Consider the following 24898-nt stretch of genomic DNA (forward strand, 5'->3'; position numbering starts at 1 on the left):
TCGCGGAATGGAACGAAAGCGATTAACATATTTGTTGCGTTCCGTTCGTTGACCGAAGATGTTTTACAGCAGAAAAGCCCGCTTCTGAAACAGGGTCATTTTACGGCACCAGTATAACAAGAGGAGAAAGAAAAAAAGGTCACAGATGTTAGCTCGTATCTCATTTTGATTGCGATTTCTAGTTAGAATTTCAAAACTGCATGGAGACGCCTGGTATTTGGTAAAACCACGTGGCGCCGATAATGCCAAAAGGAGGATGCGAGATGTTTTTTTTTTTATTTAAATAACAAAACTCATCATAAACATGGGAATATATGTATACATGCTCGCAACAAACCGGCCAGTGCGCAAACAATTTTAATTACGCAGCACACGCAAAAACCCCATGTTGGTGCTGTCTTTGTGTTTTGTCCATTTTCCAAAAAAAAAGAACCTCACTCCCGGATGTTGACCGTGACCAAAGACCGTGCTCATTAAAAATCGTGTAAATAAATCAAACACCGCACGATAATGGTCACCAATTCATCCGGCCCCCGTCCTCCCGAAAACTCTCGCATGCGTTTCCATCCCCGCATGTGCCGCTGCAGTAGTACAGTGTGTCCTTGGAAACGTTCGCTGAATGTCCGCCCAGTTCTAGGACTGGTTGCGAATAAGTTTTTCGCAAACGGAGGGTAGCCCCCAAACCCCATCATCATCTTCATCATCATCATCATCCACATCCTCTTCATCCGTCAGCGGATGAGCAACATCTAACATCTGTTCTGGGGTTTTGTCTGCACTGTTTGTGGTGTATGCGAGACGGAAAATGCACGATCCTCCCTTTGGCAGCACCATCATCGCACGATCGTCGTGTTGTGGTGCAGCCGCTATGACAAGTGAGGCAAAAAATTAGAAAACCACCGAAACCGAACGGTTAACGGTTGTAAAAATTCCCCCAAACCAATCCACCCGGGGTTCGGACGGGGAATTGGGGGATGGCCATTTCATTACGGTTTGAATTCATTGCCAAGGTTTTGACTTTTCCGGCTCTGTGTCTGTGAGTGTGTTTGTATATGCAGCATCTTCGTGTCAATCTTACGACACACGGTGGCGGACAGAGGTTGAACATTATTTACGTTCATTCTGTGTACAGAAGAGAGAGAGCGAGTGCGCCTGTCGACTATTGTCTCACTTACAGCTAGCATTTCCCGATGCCGGATATGAACATGGGCAGCATACACACACAGTACATCCTTCGATCGAAATGCCGGCCAAACACCCGCCCAACAACGCAGTAAAAGTTCCAATTTTAATGGCTGAGGTTAAATAAATCATCCAGAGCTCAACCACGGTCACGATCGCGCGCTGGGCAAGGTAAGCGCTGCTGTGTTGGCAGCTATCAGTGCAACCGAAAGAGACTCCGGTAGTGAAGGAATGTTTACCATCACCCGCCAGCAGCAGCAGCAGCAGCAGCAGCGAACCCGGATGCTCTGTCTCTCTCGAAAGCGCTTCGGGTGAGTGTGCTTCACTGTGAGCCGGGGACGAGAATGGGGTATTTTTCTTCTTCTTTTTGTCGGTTCCGCTACACTAACACACACACGGGCTAGTACGTGCCATCAGGCAGCATTAACCATGAACTCGGCTCGTGATTTTTCGTGCATCGCAAACGTAAACAACATCATCAGCTCGTTCGTTCGCTCGTTCGCTCTCTTTGCTTGAATTGCGATGAGATATACATTTCCCGCGCAGAAGAGTGTTTGCGGGGAAGCGGGCTGGTTGAATGAAACGTTTCAATTATGTCGCTTTTTACAAGAAATTCCCTTCTTTTCTCACATTCTGTTAGGTCAAATAAGCAGCAAATGCAAGCTTTTTATTGAGTTTTTATATCAAAAATCATCATGGAAATTGGTACCGGCTGCTGCAGCAACACATTCTACAAACTGTTCAATTCGCATTCCACAGCAAAAGATCATGAATGAATCTATAGTCCCCCTTCTCCTCACACGTGTGATGGTTTCTGTATGTAAAGATGCCCCTGTCTGTTGCCGATGCCATTCAGGGTTCGCATCGCATTGGCACCGGATTTTGGCATCGAACCAACCGAGTGGTCCACCCCAAAACGGGTTAGATGAGGGAGCGTTTCCCTCACCACCCCCCTCCCTCTGTGCTCTTTTGATTCACAATCCCACACCACAATCATCACGATTACGATCACGTCGCCCGAAACGGTCCCGAAAGGGTTCCCATGGGTTGGGATGATGTGTTTACAGCCGCAAGACGGGATGATCGTACGTGCGCTGAAGTGTACACACGCTGATGAGTTTGGGTGAAAATTGCATGTAGCTTGATGTTTAGGCTGCTGAAATGTTGAATTTACAGCAGCAGCAGATCGAGCCGGAAATGTCGTTTGCTATTAGCGACGGTTTGATTTTAGCTGCAAGTGAGTTGCGTTGCTTCCGCGAATCCGCGCCATCTTCTTTCCGTTGCTAATTGGAAACAATGTCGTCTGTTTTAAAAACGGGATGGAGACGTTCCGTGTCAAAAGTGCACCGCGCAGTAAATTTAAAATACCGAAACGTTAACCGTGTGTGGACATGCGTGGGGTGTGACAAGACGGAGTGTCCTTGATCATTCCCGCATTTTCCCGCTAATACAGTGCTTTAAAATCATAAATTGTTACTCACGCCGCAGATGATAATTACAATGTTGTTATTCACCCTCGCAGCAGCAGCAGCAGCAGCAGCCAAGCGATGCTGCCAAAACGATCAACTAGGAACGCGACAAGCCCGGATCATCATCATCATCATCAGCCAAGCCAAGGTTGCGCCAACCCGCCGGAAAGCGGATTTTACTTTAAAAACCCTCGGCTTCTGCCCGACCATCACCATCATCCGGCACTTGTCTCTGGCACAGAACTGCCCGAGCCGGATGTGTAACCGCATTTGCAAACCGGGAAGCGAAAGTACACACGTGGGGGGCCCGATAGGCGATTTATTATTGTGTCAGGTCAGAGGGATTTGGGTTTCGGAAGGGAAATAAGCAACAGTCCCCAGTGCCGGTGGAATGCTTCGAATGACTCACACTCCGGCGACTCAGCACTACTGCTGCTGCTGCTGCTGCTGTTTACTTTACATAACCTCGAAACAAGCTCGAGGATCGAGAAATGGGTAGAAAGGTAGATCTTTCGACCGTCTGTCCGCGAGTGACTTAATGCTATGCGTCATTTTTTAACCGATCCGTTAAGTGGGGCCATCGGCGAAGGTCAACCAGGAGTGTAGGGAGAGTAGGGGGGGATGATGCTTTGCAGCCACAACAAAGAGCGCCACAGCACATCGGGTGAGGATCACTTTGATGTGTGCTATTGCGCTTATTTCTTGTGTTAATAGCTTCCAGTGCTGCGAAAAGCGAAACCGTTTCCGTTTCCTTTGTGCGAATTTGCTGACGTCTGGCAAAAAAAAACGGGCAATCCATTACCGTGCCTTTGGTGCCATCCCGTGTCAACGAAAGCCGTCTATTTCGGGCCTGTCGATACGCAATCGATGCGGAATGCGAAGCACCGTCCCCGTCTGTAGGTGTGCTGCCGGAGGCTGGGTGACTGTTTATTATTGTAAGGTAATTACTTTTCCACGTCGTTTGCCGCGACGGTTGGGCTGCAATTTTCACCGCCACCGAGGAGGACACACACAAACACACAACCGATCCGAGAGTTGTTTTGCGTCATCTTGCGTCAATCAGCTGCGGCCCTTTTTCACTGGTGGGCCGGTTGTTGTTGATGATGATGATCGCCGGTGGTGGTGCGGGCTACGTCGTGCGGGCAGCAAACCAGACGTATTTTCGGTGCCGGAAAAACAGTTCATCTTTCAACGACAGCCAGCCTCTGCGCTGCGTGCGTATGTGTGTGTGTGTGGTTGGACAACGGAATCGGGATTTATTTTCCCAATTGGCGGCACAATTCGCGTCATTCGTCTATCCGTTTCCGCTGTTTGCGCTCTCCAAACAGACACGAATGGCGAATGATGGGGGTGGAGGGCGTTGGTTTGATTCACTTGACCTTAAAAGGATACGCGATCTGGTGCTGGTTGTTGCAAGTGTGGAGTGTGTGTGGTGGGATGGAAAATTTGCACGATTAGTTTGTTTGGCTTTTAATTAACGACTCACCGCGCTTCCTAAACCGAGTATGCAGAAGGAAAAAAGAGCTTGTACACTCAAAAATGTTTGTACCACTCATCACAGCACAGTTGCACCCCAAAAATAAACCTCGCTTGGACATGTTGTCCGCTGTGGTGGCGTCGACATGTCGTGGCAGAAAAATCGAGACAAATTCCAACGCCAAACAGTTGCGCTGCTATTCTCACCCGCCTTGATTGACAACATGTCACTGGGAAGATCGTTTGTTGTTTTATTGCCATTTTTTGGCCTGGTGGCACAACACCTTACCGGGTTGGTTGGTGTGTTGCGGTATTTTTAAAGCTATCTGAGTTTTGCAGTAGAATTCCTTAAAGAGATGATTTTGTGGAACACTATTTGTCGTATCTGTTCTAAAATATTAAAAGAAAATTGAGCTAGCATAAAAGAGCAGCGTCTGGTAGTTAAAAATATGTATACATCAAATGGCCTTAGTCCACCACAGAACAGCAACAGGTCTTGCCTTTCTTCAGTATATGTCATTAAAAAAAACCACGAATGCTTTTGAGCCGATCCCGACCATCACCAGCAAGCGATGTCTGGCAAGCAAACCATCCGAGAAGAAAACGAAATGCGAATAAAAATAAAACCCAATCAACATCCCGCGGAAAAATCCAGCCACGGCCAGTTGGAGCGAACAAAGTGTACATTTTTCCACTATTGAGGCCATGTGGACATTTTAATCCCCCTGTTCTCTTCAGCCCTTGGAATGCTGCGCACACCATTTCCAGTGACGTTTTTGGGGAGAACGGCGGGAAAAGAGACCTCACCACGCCGTCGCCACTCGATCAGAACCAGCCAGCCAGAGGTAGATCATTTTCCACGACGTTTTCTACGTTGCCATTAATGTACCATGGCCACTTCAGCTGGCGCCAGTCGCGATCCGCGATCCGACGAGCGGCATTTAAAGATTTTAGCGTATGATGATTATGTGGCCACCGCTTGGGCGCACGCGGATGATTGACTGTAACCGGTGGTGTTTGGGCTGGCCTGGCTGGCGTTAAGCGGGAAATTCTACCATTGACACGATCGTGCGATGATCGTTGCGATGGATCCATCTCAAGTGGCCCCACGGCGGCCCGGTACGGCTCGGTTCGAGTGGATCATGTACGGGGTTGTTTGTTTACTTTTCCCAACCAAACCTTTTCCATCTTTCACTCCACTCCTTCGCGGCGAGAGTCTCTCTCAATCCCGCAAAACACCTGGCGGCAGATGGCACTGCGGAGTAGGCGGGGGGCGGTTCGAACAAAAAAAACCCCTAAATTTGTTTGCGTGTCCATGAGCTGTTGCACAGATTTGTCAACTGCCGACTCACCGTGGTCCATAATTAACCACTTCCGGCGGTGTCACCGACGCAGGAGGTGGTGTGGTGGGTGTCGTTGATTTTCGGGAAACAGAAAACAACATTATCACCGAAATGGCGCCAATCGAAATTCTTGCAGTTCAAAGACCGTACACTAGATGGCAGCACGGTGAACGACAGATCAGAGCAGCCAGAGACCCGGTGGACGGTGCCGGATCGCTCGGGAATGATCGAAACGACTTAAAAAATTCGTTTTCCAGCTCATCCATTATCGAATGGAAGCATCGCTTTTTGCTGCCGCTTTCACATCCGAACCCTTCTGGTTGCTTTCTTGGAGGGGTCTGGGTGATTTATTGAACGCGAAAGAGTTTGGAAAGTGGGTCAACGATTGGCAAAAACTCCTTACATTGGCGCCCATAAGCAAATAGCGTCCAAAGAACCATTCTTCATCGGCTTTCAAATATAACTTGCGGCACACATGAGCGTCGAGTCGTTGGCGCAGCAGAATCATTAACTTAAACGATCCTCACGCTCGAGAGATCGTGAACGATTTCGTAGTTGTCTTTCGCTTCTACTAGCAATACAAAGAGAGTGACGCATTAATGATGCGTATCTCTTGCCGCTCATTCTATTTCCCCCGACAACTACTTGATCCGTCACTAATTTCCTCGTTAGCTGAGAGATTTCTAAGAACTAAGGTAGGACGTGATCAAGACCTGTACAAACGAGCCCCAACCACTGCCAGGTTAATATCCTGCAATGCCGGCACACCTCCAAACGGGAGGTTAAATTAATTTGGCCGTCCGCCGGAAACAGTTGCTCGACTTCATCACGGCGACCGCGTAGTCATAGAGTCGCACGCAGACACACCAGCTCTTCTTTAAACATGCTTCGTTCTGCTTTTTTGTCTGTCGCCGGTTCCTGTAAATTGCATTCCCGTGCCCACTTTTTGTTGATTAATTGACTATCTTTCTTTTTTCATTTGCGCGCGCGAAAAAGTTGCTTTCTGTGTTTTTGTTCGTGCATGTGCCGGGGCGTGTTGCATTCCTGATGTTTCTGCGTGTACTCCGAGCCGTTGCGGACCGTGGCCGATAACTTTCGGCGGATAAAAATGACAGCATGTAAGCTGCGGCCCAGTGGACAATGGTTGTATCCCGGGCGATTTTGGGGATGGCATAACAGGTGCTGCTGGTTAATGGAAGAAATCCATTTGGCTTGTTAAACTTCTTTTCCATCGAATGTGTTCTTCTTCTTTCTTTTTTTTTGGGTTTACCCAAAACCATGCCTTGGGGTCAAATTCCGGCGGTGGCGTTATTTTTATCCGTTTCACTCATTGCGTGTTATGAAATGTGCACTGTTTTTGCGTTTCATCCTCTGGTGCAATTATTTTGAATCGTTCCCCTAAAATTGTGCTCCATTTGTAGTTGGAACGTGTTCCATCCGATGCTCTACTTCACGACCTTCTCTCCAAAGCAAAACCATGAACCGCGGCATAGCCGCCGCTGCCACGTTCTAGCGACATGCAGTTGCGCTTGCAGAATCAGTATGGCAATAACGTCTCAAAATAGTTCATCTTTGATGGCGATACTTTTTATGTCCTCTGTCTGCCTTGAAGGAGAGAGACAGAGAGGGGGAAGGGAAGAGGCGGGCCATAAAATCGCCTCCGAAAACAAATATTTTCTGCGCGAGGGTGTGTTACGAAATTGATTTTACTTTTCCGCACCCAAGTTGGCGAATTGGATGCAGTTGAAGAACAATCGAGATTGGTGTGGCCCCGTATATCATTTTATAACTGTGGCCTGGGGAAATCTGAAGAAAGATAGGACCCGCTGTGACTAATACTCAGTGGAATTCAGAAATGCAAAGAATTTGGTGTTGTATCTAATAAAAAAAGAGCTGCTCCTCACACGAACTGGATTAAACCAGTGGCAAGTAAATATTTACAGTACAAAAAATCTCCCCCAACACAATCGGGCAGGAAGGTGTGCCCCGGCGTTGGTACGATTTATTTTTGAATGAACCCGACCGATGTTCGGAGTGAAATATGTTCACCATATCTCGCGAACGAACACGTATGACGTCGTAGTTTTGATGTAATTCCTCAAAATGATGGGCGTTCCAAAAAAAACGGCCCTATAAAGCTGGTAAACAATTTCGCTTTCCACAAGTGGCGCGCGCGTAGAATTAATCATCGATCGTATTTTTGGTCACTTTGGCAACTTGTTTACAAGGGAGTTTCCCGACATAGCGTCATCGTAGGGATATTGTGGGTTTGTTTTGATTTTCTGTGCAAAAACGAACGATCGCTCCTTATATGGGTATGGAATGAATCGATCGTTTTCCTGTGAATGAAGGCAAAATCCTGCCACGATCATTTTGGAAGTTTCAACGAACACACTAGGTGCCTGCACACACGGGCAATTACTTTTGAGGCACCCTGTGGGAGAGTACGTTCACAGCCGGTTGAGGGTTGATGTTCCCTGACCGATTTGGCAATATCGACAATATTACACTTTGCAAAAAGGTGCTTTGCATCGTGTAATTTACCTCTTGCTGCAACAAATCAAGCGATAAATGGCATTTATTACAAGAGCATACAAAAATAATTACAATTTAGCATTAAAAACAGTACCGAGGACGCCCTTGGATTGTTCCTACCTTCTCACCACAGTGTTGATTATTTGGAGCGTAATTTCACCACTACTTCAACGAAAACACTTAAATTCTGCTGAAATGCAGCTAAATTACAGCATTTCATTACATTTACTACTTGTTTATCGAAAGAAGAGCACCGAAAATTCCCACCGCCAATCGACACCAACAACAACCCCCAACGGATGTCGCCGGGAACTGTCAAAACCGTCGTCACACCGCATGTGTCTATGCACCTTGAGCGCGCCGCCAAATAGCACGCGAAGAAGAGAAAGAACGGTGCGGTGCGTACAATTTGTGGCCAAGTCGTGTGGAAAATAACACATTTTAGGCGTGCAAAGTGTATCTCTTCTATGCTAGTCTTCGTTCGTAGCCATGGAAAAACAGGACGACGACAAAAGCCGCAAATCGCCGGTGGAAAAAGGTAAATGTTGCCGTCGGGTGCTTGTTTACGTGCTCGCATCTGCTTCACCACCAGAGAGTGTTGCTCATCTTCACCTCCCTTTCCCCTTTCCCTCTGATTCTGATGTTCCCGGCAGGTTCGAAGAAGAAAAGTGACCGCAAATCACGCTCCCGGAGCCGAAGCCGTAGCGCCAGCCGCGCGGACAAGCGACGCAGCCATTCGCGTAGCCCAAACTATCGCCGGAGACATGGCAGGCAGCGGTCCCGCAGCCCGCCAATGTACCGGCCGCGACGTCGCTCGCCCGACCGTGGTCCACCCATGCGCCGACACGGTCGACGAGGTCGGCGTAGCCGCTCGCCCGGCATGGGTGGACGAGGCGGTGGTGGTGTTGGCGGCGGTGGCGGCGGCGTCGGTGGTGGAGGAATGCAAATGGGCATGATGGTCGGTGACCCGAGCGGTGCATACATGATGCAGGGCACGATGTATGACCCTTCCTGCTACGGAGCCTACGCTAACAATGGTGCCTATATGGGCGGGTACGGAGGGTATGATTATGGCATGGTGCAGGGCGGGTACGGTACCGCGACGATGATGGACCCGTCCCAGACGATGATGATGGGCGGCGTAGCAACCGAGTGGGACCATCCCGCACCCGTCCAGCCGGTTGTCCAGGAAACGGAGGAGGAAAAACGCAAGCGCGAAGGTAAGCGTGTGTTTGGCATACGGCTGTTGACTTTTTATCGGGCATCGTTACCAACAACCGCACCGTTTCTGTTTTCCATTTCGTTCGATTACAGCGGCCATTACGTTCGAGCTACTGAATCAGCGGGCAGCACTGAAAAAACAGCGCGACGATTATAAGCAGCGTGCAAAGGCGCTGAAGCGTGAACTGAAAACGCTGAAAGAGCAGCGATCCGACCTTTGCTCCGGACGCGAACCGCCCTCACCAACGTCGAACGTTTTTATCAAAGAAAATGACAAACTGCAGGTAGGTTTTCCCAATGCTGGCCGAATACGATTACGATCTATGCGAGCGCAGCGGCAGACACGGCGGTCGTTCAGAAGCTTCGCTTGGCGACCGCTGTAAAACTAATGTAAGCAATGTTGCGAAAAAAGATAACTCGCCTCCCCTTAAAGATAAGCGACATGACACGAGTTCCAAGAAGTTCACTTGAAAAGTATCCATTACCTACCCCCCACCCCCCCCCCCCCTCCGTACCAATACACACACATAATCCTTATCTTCCGGTCGAAACCATAGATTTCCATTTTTCCGCCCATTGCGGCCACGCACCTTCGGACGATAGTTTTCTCTATTTCTCCACTTTTCCCACAGCCTTTAATTGATGATTGTGAGAGATGAATGTGATTGCACAAGTTGCAACAGGAACGAACATTCTGCACAGACACACAGGGGACGATTCACACACGCGAACGGAGTGGGACGAGCCCTCCGCATTGCGGATCCCTTGTTATGCTGCGGACAGCGAAAGGCCGAGACGAGCCTGGGGGCGAATGCATCTTCGCAAACGAACGGCCCGATGCGAATGTAGAATAACAAGATTGTTAAACTATGTACCACTCTCTGTAACGATAGTCTCTGTAAGAGCGGGATGTATTTTGAAGCGGTAAAGCGATGTGTGGCTAGCAATTTGGCAGCAAAACAAGCGGAAACGGCGAGATGTTGGCAAGCGTTACCCAATGGCGCCCACTGTCTTTATGCTTCAGAATACGCTTGCTCCTTCGGCCCGATTGCATCGGGTCGACACGGTTGTAAAACTAGCCTGTAAGCCTTTGGAGACGTGGCGCTTCTGGAGCGACTGGATCGGCGCTGCGGGCGACATCGGAGAGTCTGAGAGGACCTTTAATGGACCATTGAACGGGTTATCATCCATCATTATCATCCTTTGCAACGCGCTGCCATCACGGCGAGAAGGCTACACGCTACGGCCTGCCGCTACCTGGTACCGTTTGTATGCCATCTTTTGGGTGACTAGTTTTAACAGCGCACACACGCACACACTCGGTTCATTCCCTTTCATCAGTAGCAACACACTTCTTTCCTTAACGGATGTCCGCAGTCGTCCGCAGTTTACGATTTCCCCATGCGTGTGTTCGCCTCTCTCCAACACCAACATCCCGCCCTGGTCAGCTAAGCGGTCAGTGTTTGGTCACAAACCGACGTTACCCGTGTGTGTGTCCCATCGTGTTCCGCTTTGCGTTAAGAGTCGGATTAAAGCAAGGTTTCAAACGCAACTGTAAACTTCGCCAACTGCTAGCCACGTGGGGCCCCGTTCCGTATTAATCTGGATCGTGTTTCCGTTTCTCTCTTCTATTTTGCCTTCATCGCGCGCCGTCGTACACGCTGTGCAGTCTCAAATACAGGACAAGATCAAAACGATCGAAAATGTAATCGACATGCTGGATGGTATCATAGCGAAGGACAGGACACCGTCGCCGCCGCCGATGTTGCCTGGGACGACGATGCCACCGCTGGCCACCATTCCGGATCCACCGGCTCCACCATCGCCACCCAGTCCCGGGAACGATGGCGGACGTGCACATCGCAACCCATCACGCTCTCCCGGCCCCGACGGTGGCGCGGATCGTGACCGAACGGACTCACCTTCACCCGAGCGGCTGAAGAATGAAGTCTTGGAGAGTATGCATGCTCGTGGAAAACGCAAACCGACGGACAAAAAGTAAGAGATGTTGCTAGCGGCCGCATAAAACGATGCGTTGTTAACGCCTTTCACATCGCTTCTTCTTTCCCATCAGACAATCCGACCATTCCGAGGGTAAAAAGAAAAAGTCCCCCTACAACTACGTTCACTACGATCCGGAGGTGCACTGGTGTGGCACGTGTAACGTGTTCCCGAAAACGGCCAGAGAGTACCTGGCCCATCTGCACTCGGAGCAGCACCGAAGCAGGACGGCCGTCGACGAGGGTTCGAGCGAAGAGCACAAGAAGAAAGCAGCACCATGGCGTGGGCAGCTCGACACCGACGATACGATGGTTAATCCGGACGCACCGTCCAAAAGGGCACCGATACGGGGTTTACAATTTTTCGTTCCAGCAACGGCCTGGTACTGCAAGCTGTGCAACTACTGGATGGGGGATCTGCATTGCGCGTCCTGGCACTTAAAATCGCAAACCCATGCCGATGCTTACGGAGTAAGTCGATTAGAATTTCACCCACAATAGGCTAATCACTGCTGAATGGTCAACATTTTTCTCTCTCTCTCTTTGTTTGCTAGAAATACATTGATGGCCATAAAAACTACGAAACTGACTGGATGGCAGAGCGGCAAACTGCGTTCGAAAAGTACGGAGCTTCTGCTGGCAAGGACGCACTAGCGGACGGTGACATTCCGGCGCCGCCACCGCCACCGACCGCGGAAGAGCTTCGACTGGCAGCCTCGGGCGCTCCCCAGTCAAACGATACGTTCGTCGGTGCCTCCTCCGCTTTCCAGATTCTACCAAAGAACTCGCTCCAGGAGCACAAGGGCGGAGCACCGTTCGAGGTATCGTCGCCGGCGCTTACGGCAAAGGACGAACCGCAACCATCGAGCGCGTCGAAAAAGTCCAAAAAGAAGAAATCGCGCAAGGAAGAACGGAAGGAAAAGAAGAAGAAGAAGCGAACAAAGAAGCGAAAGCGAGCAGCGGCCTCGTCCAGCTCGTCGTCGTCTAGCAGCAGCTCCGACTCGTCCGATTCCGAGTCCGATTCTGGGTCCGATCGGGAAAGCAAGGCAAGCGAAAAGAATGAAAACCCTATACACGCAGCCATGCGTAACATTTTGAACGCGAAGGAGGTGAATGCGCGCGAGGTAATGGCTGCGGCCGCGGCTGTTGCTGCTGCCGCCGGTAAATCCAGCGCGCCGAACGAACCGGGAGCAGCGGCAGCAGGTGCTGTCGGAGCAACGAAAGGTGAGCCAAGTTTAGGTAGGTGCTTTTGTCTATCAATTGGCACGGAAGAAGCAACTGTTAACGTTTACTTTGCTATGATTGCAGGCAAATGGACGGTGGTGCATCCAGCGCAGGAAAGAAAAATGGGTGCATCGCTTGGAGCAGCAGCATCGATACCGGCAGCACCGTCGGCATCGTCAGCGGGAACTACTTCAAACCTCGCTCCTTCGAACGCCTCCAGCCAGAGTGTGGACGACAGGAAGCGTAATGTGCGTGAGGAGGAACGGGACCGAGACCGTGAAAAGGATCGTGATCGTGACCGTGACCGCGACCGAGACAGTAGACGTAGTGTCGATCGGCGCGACCGATGGGGTCGACGGGATAGCCCGGATCGGTACGGCGGACGTGACCGTGACCGTGACCGGGGCAGAAGAACCGATTACCGCGACTATCGTGATCGGCGCGATAGACGTCGCAGTCGTTCGAGGGGACGCCGTAGCCGCAGTGGAAGCGGCGGCCGAAGGTTCCGCCGTAGGTCGTATTCGCGGTCGCGCACACCGCGTTCACGATCCCGCAGCCGGTCCCGTACCAGCCGTGGTGGCAGCCGTCATCGACAAATCGAGAAAGCGGTTCCTAACTTCCCGCCCGAGCCGAAACCGACCAAAGCGGAGAAGAAGGCACCGAAGCCGTTTAGCCGCTCGGACGGTGGAAGTTCCACGAGTAAAAAGAGCAAAGCCTCATCGAGCAGTGCAGGCAGCAAAGGAAGCTCTACCGAGAAGGGTAGCGCGCCCAAGAAGCTTCCCTTTATTGGCCGCATGCCTGTGTTTAAAAAGCAGCAGGCAGACAACGCGAAGAAGGAAGAAGCGGCAGCAGCTGCAGCTGTGGCGACAGTTCCCACGGCCGAGGAAAGCAATGAGGCTGGGGCTGTGCTTGAGCAGCAAACCGAAATGGTTCCCGCGCAGCTCCACGAGTCAATGATCGGTGGCTTTGCTTCGGATAATGCCACCGAAGCGGCGGCGGCAACGTTAGCCATGATGCAGGGCCAGGAGGGCGTGTACGATCCGCAGCAAATCGCACAAACCGCAGGAACCGACGCGTACCAGTATGCGAATCTCGAAATGGGCGAAACGGTCACACCGCAAGACATGGATTTGGTCAGTGCGGAGGAGCAAATGGGTGAGGCGGAGATGGTGGTGGACCAGGGGGAGAGTAATGCCGAAGACAGCTCGACGCTTGCCACCGACAGCGCCCTGCAGGAGGACCCGGATGCGTACGTTTCGGCCGATGGGCAAGTGCCGCTGCCGAAAGATTTCCAAGAAGCGCTCGACATCATTTACGATGGTGGCGACAAGCCGAAGCGTGCGGATGTGATTGCCAAGGAGGCAGCGGCGGCGGCAGCAGCTGCAGCAGCGGCAGCCAAGCCGCCAGAGATGGTGCCGGACCCGCACGAGCAACCGGGTGCGATGGTGCCGGGAATGGTGATGATGATGGACCACGATCAGCCCCACATGATCGTGCCGGAAGCGATCGACATGTACAACCAGCAGTACGCACTACAGTATGGTATGCATCCGGCCGAGTACATGGCAGCGGCAGGGGCGGCAGCCGTTCATGGCATGATGACAATGGGGCACGGTGTCGTACCTTCCGAGATGCATTACGTGGAGGACGAGTCGCAGAACCAGCCGCTGGACAATATGATGTACGGTGCAATGCATGCTGCCTCGAATGCGGCCGCAATGATGCACCATCATCAGCAAATGGTGGCCGCTGGTGCACTGGATCCCAACGCGGCCGCTTACGCCATGGCAATGGCAGCCGGTGGTGGTTATACGCCGGAGATGATGGCCATGCATCATCAAGCAGCGGGTGGTGTTACGGAGGGTCAGCCAATGATGGATCCGTCTGTGTCAGCAGCGTTGTATGCTACTGATGGTTCGGCGGCACAGGAATCGGGCACCGTTGAATCCACCACACAAGAAACTACTGGACAAGAACAACAGGAACAAAAAGAAGAATATGAACAGGGAGCGATACAAGAACAAGAAAAGGAACAAGAACAGTCATCTGAACAAGAAAAAGAACTTTCTCCAGAGCATGAACATGAGCAAGAAAGGGAAGACGTACAGGAAGAGAAAGCGGAACAGGAGTATGAACAGGAGCAAGATCGTCCTGTTGAAAATTTCGAATCAGAATCGACACAACAATTGGAGGACAGCGACACTCCACAGGACAACATTGTTGAGGAAACGGATATGCCTAGCAGCGCCAATGAAGAGTCAGTTGAGGCCGAACAGGTAGAGCAGGAACCAGTAGAAGAAGGCTATGCTTACCTGGAGCATGAGCAGCAAGAGGTAGAAGAAGGTTACTCCTATCCCGAGCACGAACAGGAAGCAGTAGAAGAAGAGTACACGTACTCGGAACACGTGCAGCACGTGGTAGAGGAGGCCCCGGTTTCCGACAATGATGGCGAAGCATGTGTAGTTATGCCGGAAGGAGAAGAAGAATACGTTGAAGAATCGATGCAATCGAACGACAACTACGAGCAACCCGCTTCGGAGGAACCGTGTGATGCAGAGGAGGAGGAGGAGGAGCAGGAGGTGGAGGAGGTGGTGTATTCGAATGAAAACTTCGAACAAATGGGATCCGACGAGAATGGTGCAGCGCAGGAGCAACAGTACGAACAAGGTGGGCCGATGCAGTCGACCCAATCCTTGCTGGACAGTATGATGGCCGCTGCCATGGGCGACTACATAGAAGAGGAGGTGACCGAAGACCAGTCGCAAGATTAGTAGTAGCGCATGTTATGATAGCATTCACACACACACAATAGGAAAGCAAATGTTGAACAGCATCAACTTGAATTGTTTATACACCTTTTCAGTCAATTTTAAACTTTGATTTTGCACATGCAGCTGCATACGGTGTACATGGGACAAATGGTAAATTTAATAAAAATACTGCTTACCTAATGCGCATGAGTTTTTGTGATTTTTGTTGTGAATTTAATTTTAGTTTACGAAATGTTTGTTTCCCGCAACGGAAAGGTTGAAAATGAACCAAGGTATATACATGCATGAAGCACCCTTTCCTGTAAGTACCTTGACTCGACACTTGCTGTCACCAATACCACTGCATTCTCCATTAAACGTCAAAACAATCCACAAGCCGAAAGCGCTTGTTTCGTGTGAAAAAGATTGTGAAGAACTTAGTGAAATTGTGCGTAATTACTAGTAGTAAACCGATCACACAGCGCATAGGACTAGTGTAAATTCGTTTTAGAGTCGTTTAAGACCGGAGTTTGTAAGGAATTAAGTTTAGCAGTATCACAACAACAGCAGCATGGCTGACGCAGCAGCACGACAGCTACAGTACGAGTACAAGGCGGTAAGTTGTGAAATGGGTCGTGTTATTTGTTTGCTTCGTCCAAAAATGCCTACAACATCTGGATTCTCCTTCGTCCGCAGAACTCAAACCTTGTCCTGCAAGCGGATGTGCGCCTCATCGAGCGTCCTCGGCGTGATGAGGCAACGGGCGAGGTAATTTCGCTCGTTGGCAAGCTCGACGGTACCCGGATGGGGGACCGGGCGCAGCGCAGCAAGCCGGAGAAAACGGAAGAGCGTAAAGCGAAGCGGCAGAAGCGCGACGAGGCGCAGTACGACTTTAACAGCATGAAGGGCGCAACGCTGCTTTCCGAAGGTATCGACGAGATGGTCGGCATCGTGTATCGGCCAAAGACGCAGGAAACGCGCCAAACGTACGAGGTGCTGCTCAGCTTTATCCAGGAAGCGATCGGCGACCAGCCGCGCGACATTTTGCGCGGTGCGGCGGATGAAATTTTGGCCGTGCTGAAGAACGATCGCATGAAGGAGCGTGAAAAGAAGCGCGAAATCGACGGTTTGCTGGGCAGTGTGGCGGATGAGCGGTTCGCGCTGCTGGTGAATCTGGGCAAGAAGATTACGGACTTTGGTTCGGATGCGGCCACCGCCATCGGTGGTGCGGGACAGGCCGGCCCGGGAGGGGACGAACCGATCGATGAAACGTACGGCATTAACGTGCGCTTCGAAGAGTCGGAGGAAGAGTCGGACGAGGATAAGTATGGAGAGGTGCGCGAAGACGATGGGCAGGACGAGGGCGAGGAGGCCCGGGACGATGGTATCCTGCATGCGGAAAACCTGGGCGGCGGAGAGGATATGAACAAGAAGGAGAAAGCGCTTGATCCACGCGACATCGATGCGCACTGGCTGCAGCGTTGCTTGCGCAAGTACTACAACGATTCAATGATGTCCCAGGCGAAAGCGCTCGAGGTGTTGAGCGTGCTGAAGGAGTCGGGCGACGATCGGGAGTGTGAGAACCAGCTGGTGCTGCTGCTGGGCTACGATTGTTTCGATTTTATCAAACAGTTGAAGAAGAACCGACAAATGATCCTGTACTGTACGATGCTGGCGCAGTCGCAGAGCGAGAGCGATCGGGCGAAGCTGCGCGATCGTATGAAGTCGGATGCGGCACTGGCGAAGATCTTGCGTCAGCTCGATACAGGCAAGCAGGAAGCGCAAGAAGCGCGCGACTATGCCAACGGTGGTGGAGCGGATGGATCGGATTCAAAAACTTCGCTGCGATCGCGTCGCGAGCGGGCCATGGACGAAGGCGCCATGGACGACATGGACGTACACGTGGGCGGTGCTGCCGAACGGACGGCCCCGGTAGGGGGGACCATTTTGGGCAACCGAACCGTGCTGGAGCTGGACGAGCTGGCATTCACCCAAGGCTCGCATCTGATGGCCAACAAACGCTGCCAGCTGCCGGACGGATCGTTCCGCAAGCAACGCAAGGGCTACGAAGAGGTGCACGTGCCCGCCCTTAAACCGCGCCCGTTCGACGAAGACGAGGAGCTGATCGCCATCGAGAAGCTGCCGAAGTACGTGCAGCCAGTGTTTAACGGGTTCAAGACGCTGAACCGCATACAGAGCCGGCTGTACAAGAGCGCACTGGAGAGCGACGAAAATCTGCTGCTCTGCGCACCCACCGGCGCTGGTAAGACGAACGTGGCCCTGCTCACGATGATGCGCGAGATCGGCAAGCACATCAACGACGACGGTACGATCAATGTGGACGAGTTTAAGATCATCTACATTGCGCCGATGCGATCGCTGGTGCAGGAAATGGTGGGCAACTTTGGCCGGCGGCTGGCGACGTACAATCTCACGGTGGCGGAGTTGACGGGCGACCATCAGCTGAGCCGGGAGCAGATTGCGGCGACACAGGTCATCGTGTGCACGCCGGAAAAGTGGGACATTATCACGCGCAAAGGAGGCGAGAAGACGTACACGCAGTTTGTGCGTTTGGTGATTATTGATGAAATCCATCTGCTGCACGATGAGCGTGGTCCCGTGCTGGAGGCGCTCGTCGCTCGCACGATCCGGAACATCGAAACGACGCAGGAAGATGTGCGCCTGGTTGGTCTTTCGGCCACACTGCCCAACTACCAGGATGTGTCGACGTTTTTGCGCGTTCGCCCGGAAACGGGATTGTTCTACTTTGACAACAGCTACCGACCGGTCGCCCTCGAGCAGCAGTACATCGGTGTGACGGAGAAGAAGGCACTGAAGCGGTTCCAGGTGATGAACGACATCGTGTACGAGAAGGTGATGGAGCATGCGGGCCGCAACCAGGTGCTGGTGTTTGTGCATTCGCGCAAAGAGACGGGCAAGACGGCACGCGCCATCCGCGACATGTGCCTCGAGAAGGACACGCTCGGGACGTTTCTGCGCGACGGGTCGGCCAGCATGGAGGTGTTACGGTCCGAGGCGGAGCAGGTGAAAAACCAAGAGCTGAAGGATTTGCTGCCGTACGGATTTGCGATCCATCACGCCGGCATGACGCGCGTTGACCGTACGCTGGTGGAGGATCTGTTTGCCGATCGACACATCCAGGTGCTGGTGTCGACTGCGACCCTCGCCTGGGGTGTGAATCTGCCGGCCCACACCGTCATCATCAAGGGCACCCAGGTGTACAATCCGGAGAAGGGCCGCTGGGTCGAGCTGGGCGCACTGGACGTGCTGCAGATGCTGGGTCGTGCCGGTCGGCCCCAGTACGACACGAAGGGTGAAGGTATTCTCATCACCAACCACAGCGAGCTGCAGTACTATCTCTCGCTGCTGAACCAGCAGCTGCCGATCGAATCGCAGCTCATCTCCAAGCTGCCGGACATGCTGAACGCCGAGATTGTGCTCGGTACGGTGCAGAACGTCAAGGATGCCGTCACTTGGCTCGGCTACACGTATCTCTACATCCGGATGCTGCGCCAACCGACCCTGTACGGCGTGTCGATCGATGCGGTGAAGGAGGATCCGCTGCTCGAGCAGTTCCGCGCGGATCTCATCCACACGGCAGCACTGCACCTGGAGCGCAGCGGTCTGATCAAGTACGATCGCAAGAGCGGCCACCTGCAGGTGACGGAAGTCGGTCGCATTGCGTCGCACTACTACTGCACGCACGATACGATGCTCACGTACCACCAGCTGCTGAAGCCCACGCTCAGCGAGATCGAGCTGTTCCGCGTGTTCTCCCTGTCCGGGGAGTTCCGCAACATTACCGTGCGCGAGGAGGAAAAGCTCGAGCTGCAGAAGCTGATGGAGCGCGTGCCGATCCCGATCAAGGAAAGCATGGAAGAGCCGAGCGCCAAGGTGAACGTGCTGCTGCAAGCGTACATCTCGCAGCTGAAGCTGGAAGGATTCGCCCTGATGGCCGACATGGTGTACGTTACGCAGTCGGCGTCGCGGCTTTTGCGCGCCATCTTCGAAATCGTGCTGCACCGCGGCTGGGCCCAGCTGGCCGACAAGTGTCTGACGCTCTGCAAGATGATTGACCGGCGCATGTGGCAAAGCATGTCCCCGCTGCGACAGTTCCGCAAAATGCCCGAGGAGATTGTGAAGAAGATCGAGAAGAAAAACTTCCCCTGGGAGCGGCTGTACGATCTGGAGGCGAACGAAATCGGCGAGCTGATCCGCGTGCCCAAGCTGGGCAAAACGATCTACCGCTACATTCACCAGTTTCCCAAGCTGGAACTCTCGACCCACATCCAGCCGATCACGCGGTCAACGCTGCGGGTCGAGCTGACCATCACGCCCGACTTCCAGTGGGACGAAAAGGTGCACGGCCAGTCGGAAGCGTTCTGGATTCTGGTGGAGGATGTCGACTCGGAGGTGATCCTGCACCATGAGTACTTCCTGCTGAAGGCAAAATACAGCACCGATGATCATCTGGTGAAGTTCTTCGTGCCGGTGTTTGAGCCCTTGCCGCCGCAGTACTTCCTGCGCATCGTGTCCGATCGCTGGATCGGTGCCGAAACGCAGCTGCCCGTCTCGTTCCGGCATTTGATTCTGCCGGAGAAAAACCTACCCCCGACGGAGCTGCTCGATCTGCAGCCGCTGCCGATCACCGCGCTGCGTGATCCCTCGTTCGAGGCACTGTACGCCGACAGGTTCCCTCAGTTTAACCCAATTCAGACGCAAGTGTTTAACGCGGTTTACAACAGCGAAGATAACGTGTTCGTTGGGGCTCCGACCGGGTCGGGCAAAACGACCATCGCGGAGTTTGCCGTGCTTCGGCTGCTCTCGCAGAATCCGGCCGGCCGCGTGGTGTATCTGGTGGCGCGCGATCCGCTGGCCGATCTTGTGTTTCACGAGTGGCATCAACGGTTCAGCCAGTCCTCGCTCGGCTGCAAGGTGGTGAAGCTGACCGGCGAAACCGGAACCGATCTGAAGCTTATCGCTAAGGGACAAATCATCGTAACGACCGCGGACAAGTGGGACGTGCTTTCGCGCCGCTGGAAGCAGCGCAAGAACGTCCAGAACGTGCAGCTGTTCATCGTGGACGAGCTGCAGTTGATCGGTGGTGAGGACGGCCCGGTACTCGAAGTCGCTTGCTCGCGTATGCGCTACATTTCATCGCAAACCGAACAACCGATACGTATCATCGCACTGTCTGCCTCGCTGGCCGATGCGCGCGATATCGCACAATGGTTGGGCTGTGGTACGAACGCCACCTTTAACTTCCATCCCTCCGTTCGTCCCATTCCGCTGGAGCTGCACGTGCAAGGGCTGAACATAACGCACAATGCGTCGCGTGTTGCCGCCATGTCGAAGCCGGTGTACAATGCGATCACCAAGTTCAGCCCGCACAAGCCCGTGATCGTGTTCGTGACGTCGCGCAAGCTGGCCCGGCTAACGGCGATCGATGTGCTGACGTACTGTGCGGCAGAGCTGCAGCCCAATCGATTCTTCCACGCCGAGGAGGAAGACATCAAACCATTCCTGGACCGCATGACGGACAAAACGCTGAAGGAAACGCTCTCGCAAGGTGTGGCGTACATGCACGAAGGGCTGACGGCGGCCGACCAGCGCATAGTGGAGCAGCTGTTCGACTCGGGCGCGGTACAGATCGCCATCTGCACGCGCGATCTCTGCTGGGCGCTGAACATTAGCGCCCATCTGGTGATCATTATGGACACGCAGTTCTACAACGGCCGCAACCATACGTACGATGACTACCCGATTACCGATGTGCTGCAAATGATCGGTCGTGCCAATCGACCGCTGGAAGACGATGACGCCAAGGCAGTGCTGATGTGTCAAAGCTCGAAGAAGGATTTCTACAAGAAGTTCCTCAACGAACCGCTGCCGGTGGAGAGCCATCTCGATCACCGGCTGCACGATCACTTCAATGCGGAGATCGTAACGAAGACGATCGAAAACAAGCAGGACGCCGTCGACTACCTCACGTGGACGTTCCTGTACCGGCGCTTGACACAGAATCCCAACTACTACAACCTGCAGGGTGTTACCCACCGGCACCTCTCCGATCACCTGTCGGAGCTGGTCGAATCGACACTCTCCGATCTGGAGCAATCGAAGTGTATCGGGGTGGAGGATGAGATGGACGCACTGCCGCTCAATCTGGGCATGATTGCGGCGTACTACTACATCAACTACACGACGATTGAGCTGTTCAGTCTGTCGCTGAACAGCAAAACCAAGATCCGAGGTTTGCTTGAAATAATTTCCTCCGCCGCCGAGTACGAGGATCTGATCGTGCGCCATCACGAGGATAACATACTGCGCAGCCTGGCGGGACGGTTGCCGAACAAGCTGACCGGCCCGAACGGAACCGCCCCCAAGTACAATGATCCACACATCAAGACGAACTTGCTGCTGCAGGCCCACCTCTCCCGCCTGCAGCTCGGTGCCGAGCTGCAGGGCGACACGGAGCAAATCCTCGGCAAAGCCATCCGCCTGGTGCAGGCGTGCGTCGACGTACTGTCGTCCAACGGGTGGCTGTCGCCCGCCGTCGCTGCGATGGAACTGGCCCAGATGGTAACGCAGGCAATGTGGAGCAAAGATTCGTACCTGAAGCAGCTGCCCCACTTCACCACGGACATCATCAAGCGCTGCCAGGAGAAGGGCATCGAGACGGTGTTCGACATCATGGAGCTGGACGATGACGATCGAACCCGGTTGCTCCAGATGACCGATCAGCAGATGTCGGACGTGGCACGGTTCTGCAACCGCTATCCGAACATTGAGCTCACCTTCTCGGTGCTCGACAAGGATCGCATTCATTCTGGATCGTCCGTCGATGTGGAGGTGGCATTGGAGCGCGAGGATGACGTGACGGGTCCTGTGATTGCTCCGTTCTTCCCCCAGGTAAGCGCTGAGTTATTTATAACGATCATAGAGGTTGTAAATCGATCGAATATGTTTTTCAAGCGATAAGAACGCTTGCTGCTTGTTTTGTTCCAATGGCTCAGTGAGCGTTTAATTGCAAAATCAAGCTGCAGGAATGAGCAGCCAATCGATCAAATGGGGTAATCTGTACTACTTGATCTTTAAACAGGATGTTCCTGGGAATTGTGTAGCTTGTGCGAGAAGTGTATTGATAGATCGACAATTCGATTGTTGATGATGAGAGTGCATTAGATTGTAAAGATTGGAACCCGAACTATGGCACGATGTCCAAGGTTTCGGTAATGCCTCATGAAATTGTTGAACTATATAACCTTTGATGCATAGTTTAAAGATTGAATGGAGACTTCTGCGTAAAGATCAAAATTTGCATCTCAGCCATTTGACACACACGTAGGATTGTAGATTTAGTGGTGCACTCATGAAAACTGATCCCATTTCCTACGTCCTGCGCTTCGTAGTTGCAGTAATCGGAGCTGTAATAGGATCGAAAACAAAACTCGAATAGTATAGTGTGTGTGTGTGTGTGTGTATAGAAGCAATGCGAACGAGCAGAGCAGAGGCGCCCAATAAATCAGCCTGAAGATTAAATAGCACTCTGCTGGCGGCATCCAATAATCGATCATTATTAATCGCCCCTATGCGCGCGCGCCCAGCTCTGATCTGATTACCTTACCGAGGGACTATGGGAGAGGGCGTATTGCTTTTGGTTTCGGTTGACAGTTAGTTCCTTGACCACACAGATCACACAAGAAACCACAAACCAAACCAAACCAAACCGAACCCTCCACCAACCAAGTTATCATCATGAATGGACTTGGAAGAAGTAGTTAGCCTCAGATCTTGACCTTTTATGCTGTTAATTTGAACATGATGAATGAAGCAACAACAAAACAACAACACTTTGCTGCTCATTGCTCTTCTCTCTGCATTTGGGGTCGTTTTGCGAATCCTTTAATCTATGACAGCTTTCTTCTTAATTACTTCAACCTCAGAGTATTATGTTACATATTTTGTTTACACCTTTCCCTTTCTTTCTCTTTCTCTCTCCTCTCAATAGAAACGCGAGGAAGGCTGGTGGGTCGTTATCGGTGATCCGAAAACGAACTCGCTCCTGTCCATCAAACGGCTCACGCTGCAGCAGAAGGCAAAGGTGAAGCTGAACTTTGTCGCGCCGAGTCCGGGCCACCACGAGTACACGCTCTACTACATGAGCGATTCGTATCTGGGCTGCGATCAGGAGTACAAATTTTCCATCAACGTAGGCGATTTCCAGTCGGAGAGCGAAAGCGAATCGGACTAAGGGCGTTATGTTGTGCTGTGCAGAGGGAGCAGCAGTGGATCATCATTACAGTACAGTACACAACCGTTTCGGGGTTTGTATTATCGGTGCATACATTTGAATGGTCGTATAGTTTTAAAACAAAAGTGCGTGTGTGTGTTTCACTTTACCTTAAACCACTGAAAAAGCTATGTATTTCTTACAAGACAGCATACATAAATAGAACATCTAAACTATCCGTAGATTAAAAACAAAAAATGGTAAACTTTTCGACTCCGAAAAAAATGTCCCCAATATCCTTCGTGCCCAAATGAATACACACATTGTCCATCTTCTTCAGTATGCCCTTTCCCCTCCTCCCATCCCATCCCATGGACACTGGTCGTGTCGGTCCTTCCGGTTTTTCTTTACCTGTTCCGCTTCCGACTCAAATTTCAAGGCATCAATTCTCCTGCAGCGCGAAACCTTATCCCAAAACGTGTCTAATATTTCTTTACCGTCTGCGCGTGTGCGTGCGATTCCACGAAAAAGCGCAAAAAGTCGTGTACAGTGTACATGTACATTACCCCAACTTGGTAGACGCCTCCCTCCCACCGATGGGTAGAGATAGAGGCGCAGAATACCAACTAATCGATCGAATTACAAGTGAAGAACAATGGACCAAAAGGCCGTCCTGTTGAAAATTAGTGCCGAAATACGAACCGCTCGCGGCCGTTGCGCGTTCGAAAAGCGCGCCCAGCGTGGAAGGTTGGAGGGCGGCGGGGAGGTTCGGTATCGATTTCGGAACGATGCACCGTGTGCCCCCGTCCACTAGTGGCTAGAGGTGTTGTAATTTTCGGCTTTTCAGATTGGTGTGTGTGTCGATCGGATCGGGTAAGGGAGGATACCAAGCGTGTGATCGTCTTCTCCGACACACCCCACGCGTGTTGGGGGTGTGTTCGCGCTGTGCTGCTTCCTCATCCGCTTACAGTTCCGGCCCGGAATGGTGTCACGTGTGTGCGCGCGTGTGCATGTGTGTGATCTTTTGTTTCCGCACGCTTGCGGATAAAATTCAATGTTTTGCAAAACACCGAATGTAAACCGAACTCTCCTCCGACTCGTGCTGTGGCCACGAGCATCGTGTTGCATATCACGCCTTTCAATGTGCAGTGAGAGGGAAGGTAGATGGAAAGGGTAAATGTGGGCAATTGTGCATCTGCTGCATGGTATATTAGATTGAAGGTAACTAGTGTTTCTTGCTCAATGTACTCATCTTTACCTCTAGCCTCTAGACGGCGCCATCATCTCTCAAGGTAGAATAGATTGATAACACGTAAATAGGGCGGAGTGCCGAGGCGCTTCAGAACCGCCCTGTTTGCGATCGAGTGGGTGAAACTTTCCGTGAAATCCTTGTTTGACAGCTCGCCAGGCACATGCGGGCGCCGGGATCGAACCGCAATCGTTC

General features: G+C 52.1%; 2 protein-coding genes across 5 annotated transcripts; both read left to right on the plus strand.

Moving 5' to 3' along the window:
- The first annotated feature begins 8342 nt into the window (after nucleotides 1-8342).
- LOC120897223 (zinc finger matrin-type protein CG9776-like) lies at nucleotides 8343-15402 on the plus strand. 4 transcript variants are annotated; one of them, XM_040301900.1, is made up of 7 exons: nucleotides 8343-8543; nucleotides 8659-9225; nucleotides 9320-9510; nucleotides 10896-11224; nucleotides 11301-11697; nucleotides 11781-12465; nucleotides 12535-15402. In XM_040301900.1, the coding sequence occupies exons 1-7, from the start codon at nucleotides 8495-8497 to the stop codon at nucleotides 15219-15221; spliced, it is 4905 nt and encodes a 1634-aa protein (XP_040157834.1). In that variant the 5' UTR covers nucleotides 8343-8494; the 3' UTR covers nucleotides 15222-15402. The 4 variants fall into 4 exon arrangements, with proteins under 4 accessions (XP_040157834.1, XP_040157836.1, XP_040157838.1 ...); XM_040301902.1 differs by having other exon boundaries at nucleotides 11781-12450; XM_040301904.1 differs by lacking the exons at nucleotides 8343-8543; nucleotides 8659-9225; nucleotides 9320-9510 and adding exons at nucleotides 9881-10486; nucleotides 10568-10780.
- A 165-nt stretch (nucleotides 15403-15567) lies between these two features.
- LOC120897222 (putative U5 small nuclear ribonucleoprotein 200 kDa helicase) lies at nucleotides 15568-23690 on the plus strand. The gene is made up of 3 exons (XM_040301899.1): nucleotides 15568-15816; nucleotides 15897-22133; nucleotides 23233-23690. Exons 1-3 carry the CDS (start codon nucleotides 15772-15774, stop codon nucleotides 23473-23475), a joined length of 6525 nt encoding a protein of 2174 aa, XP_040157833.1. The 5' UTR covers nucleotides 15568-15771; the 3' UTR covers nucleotides 23476-23690.
- Nucleotides 23691-24898: the final 1208 nt, after the last annotated feature.

This window comes from Anopheles arabiensis, chromosome 2, assembly GCF_016920715.1.
Source record: "Anopheles arabiensis isolate DONGOLA chromosome 2, AaraD3, whole genome shotgun sequence".
NCBI lineage: Eukaryota > Metazoa > Arthropoda > Insecta > Diptera > Culicidae > Anopheles > Anopheles arabiensis.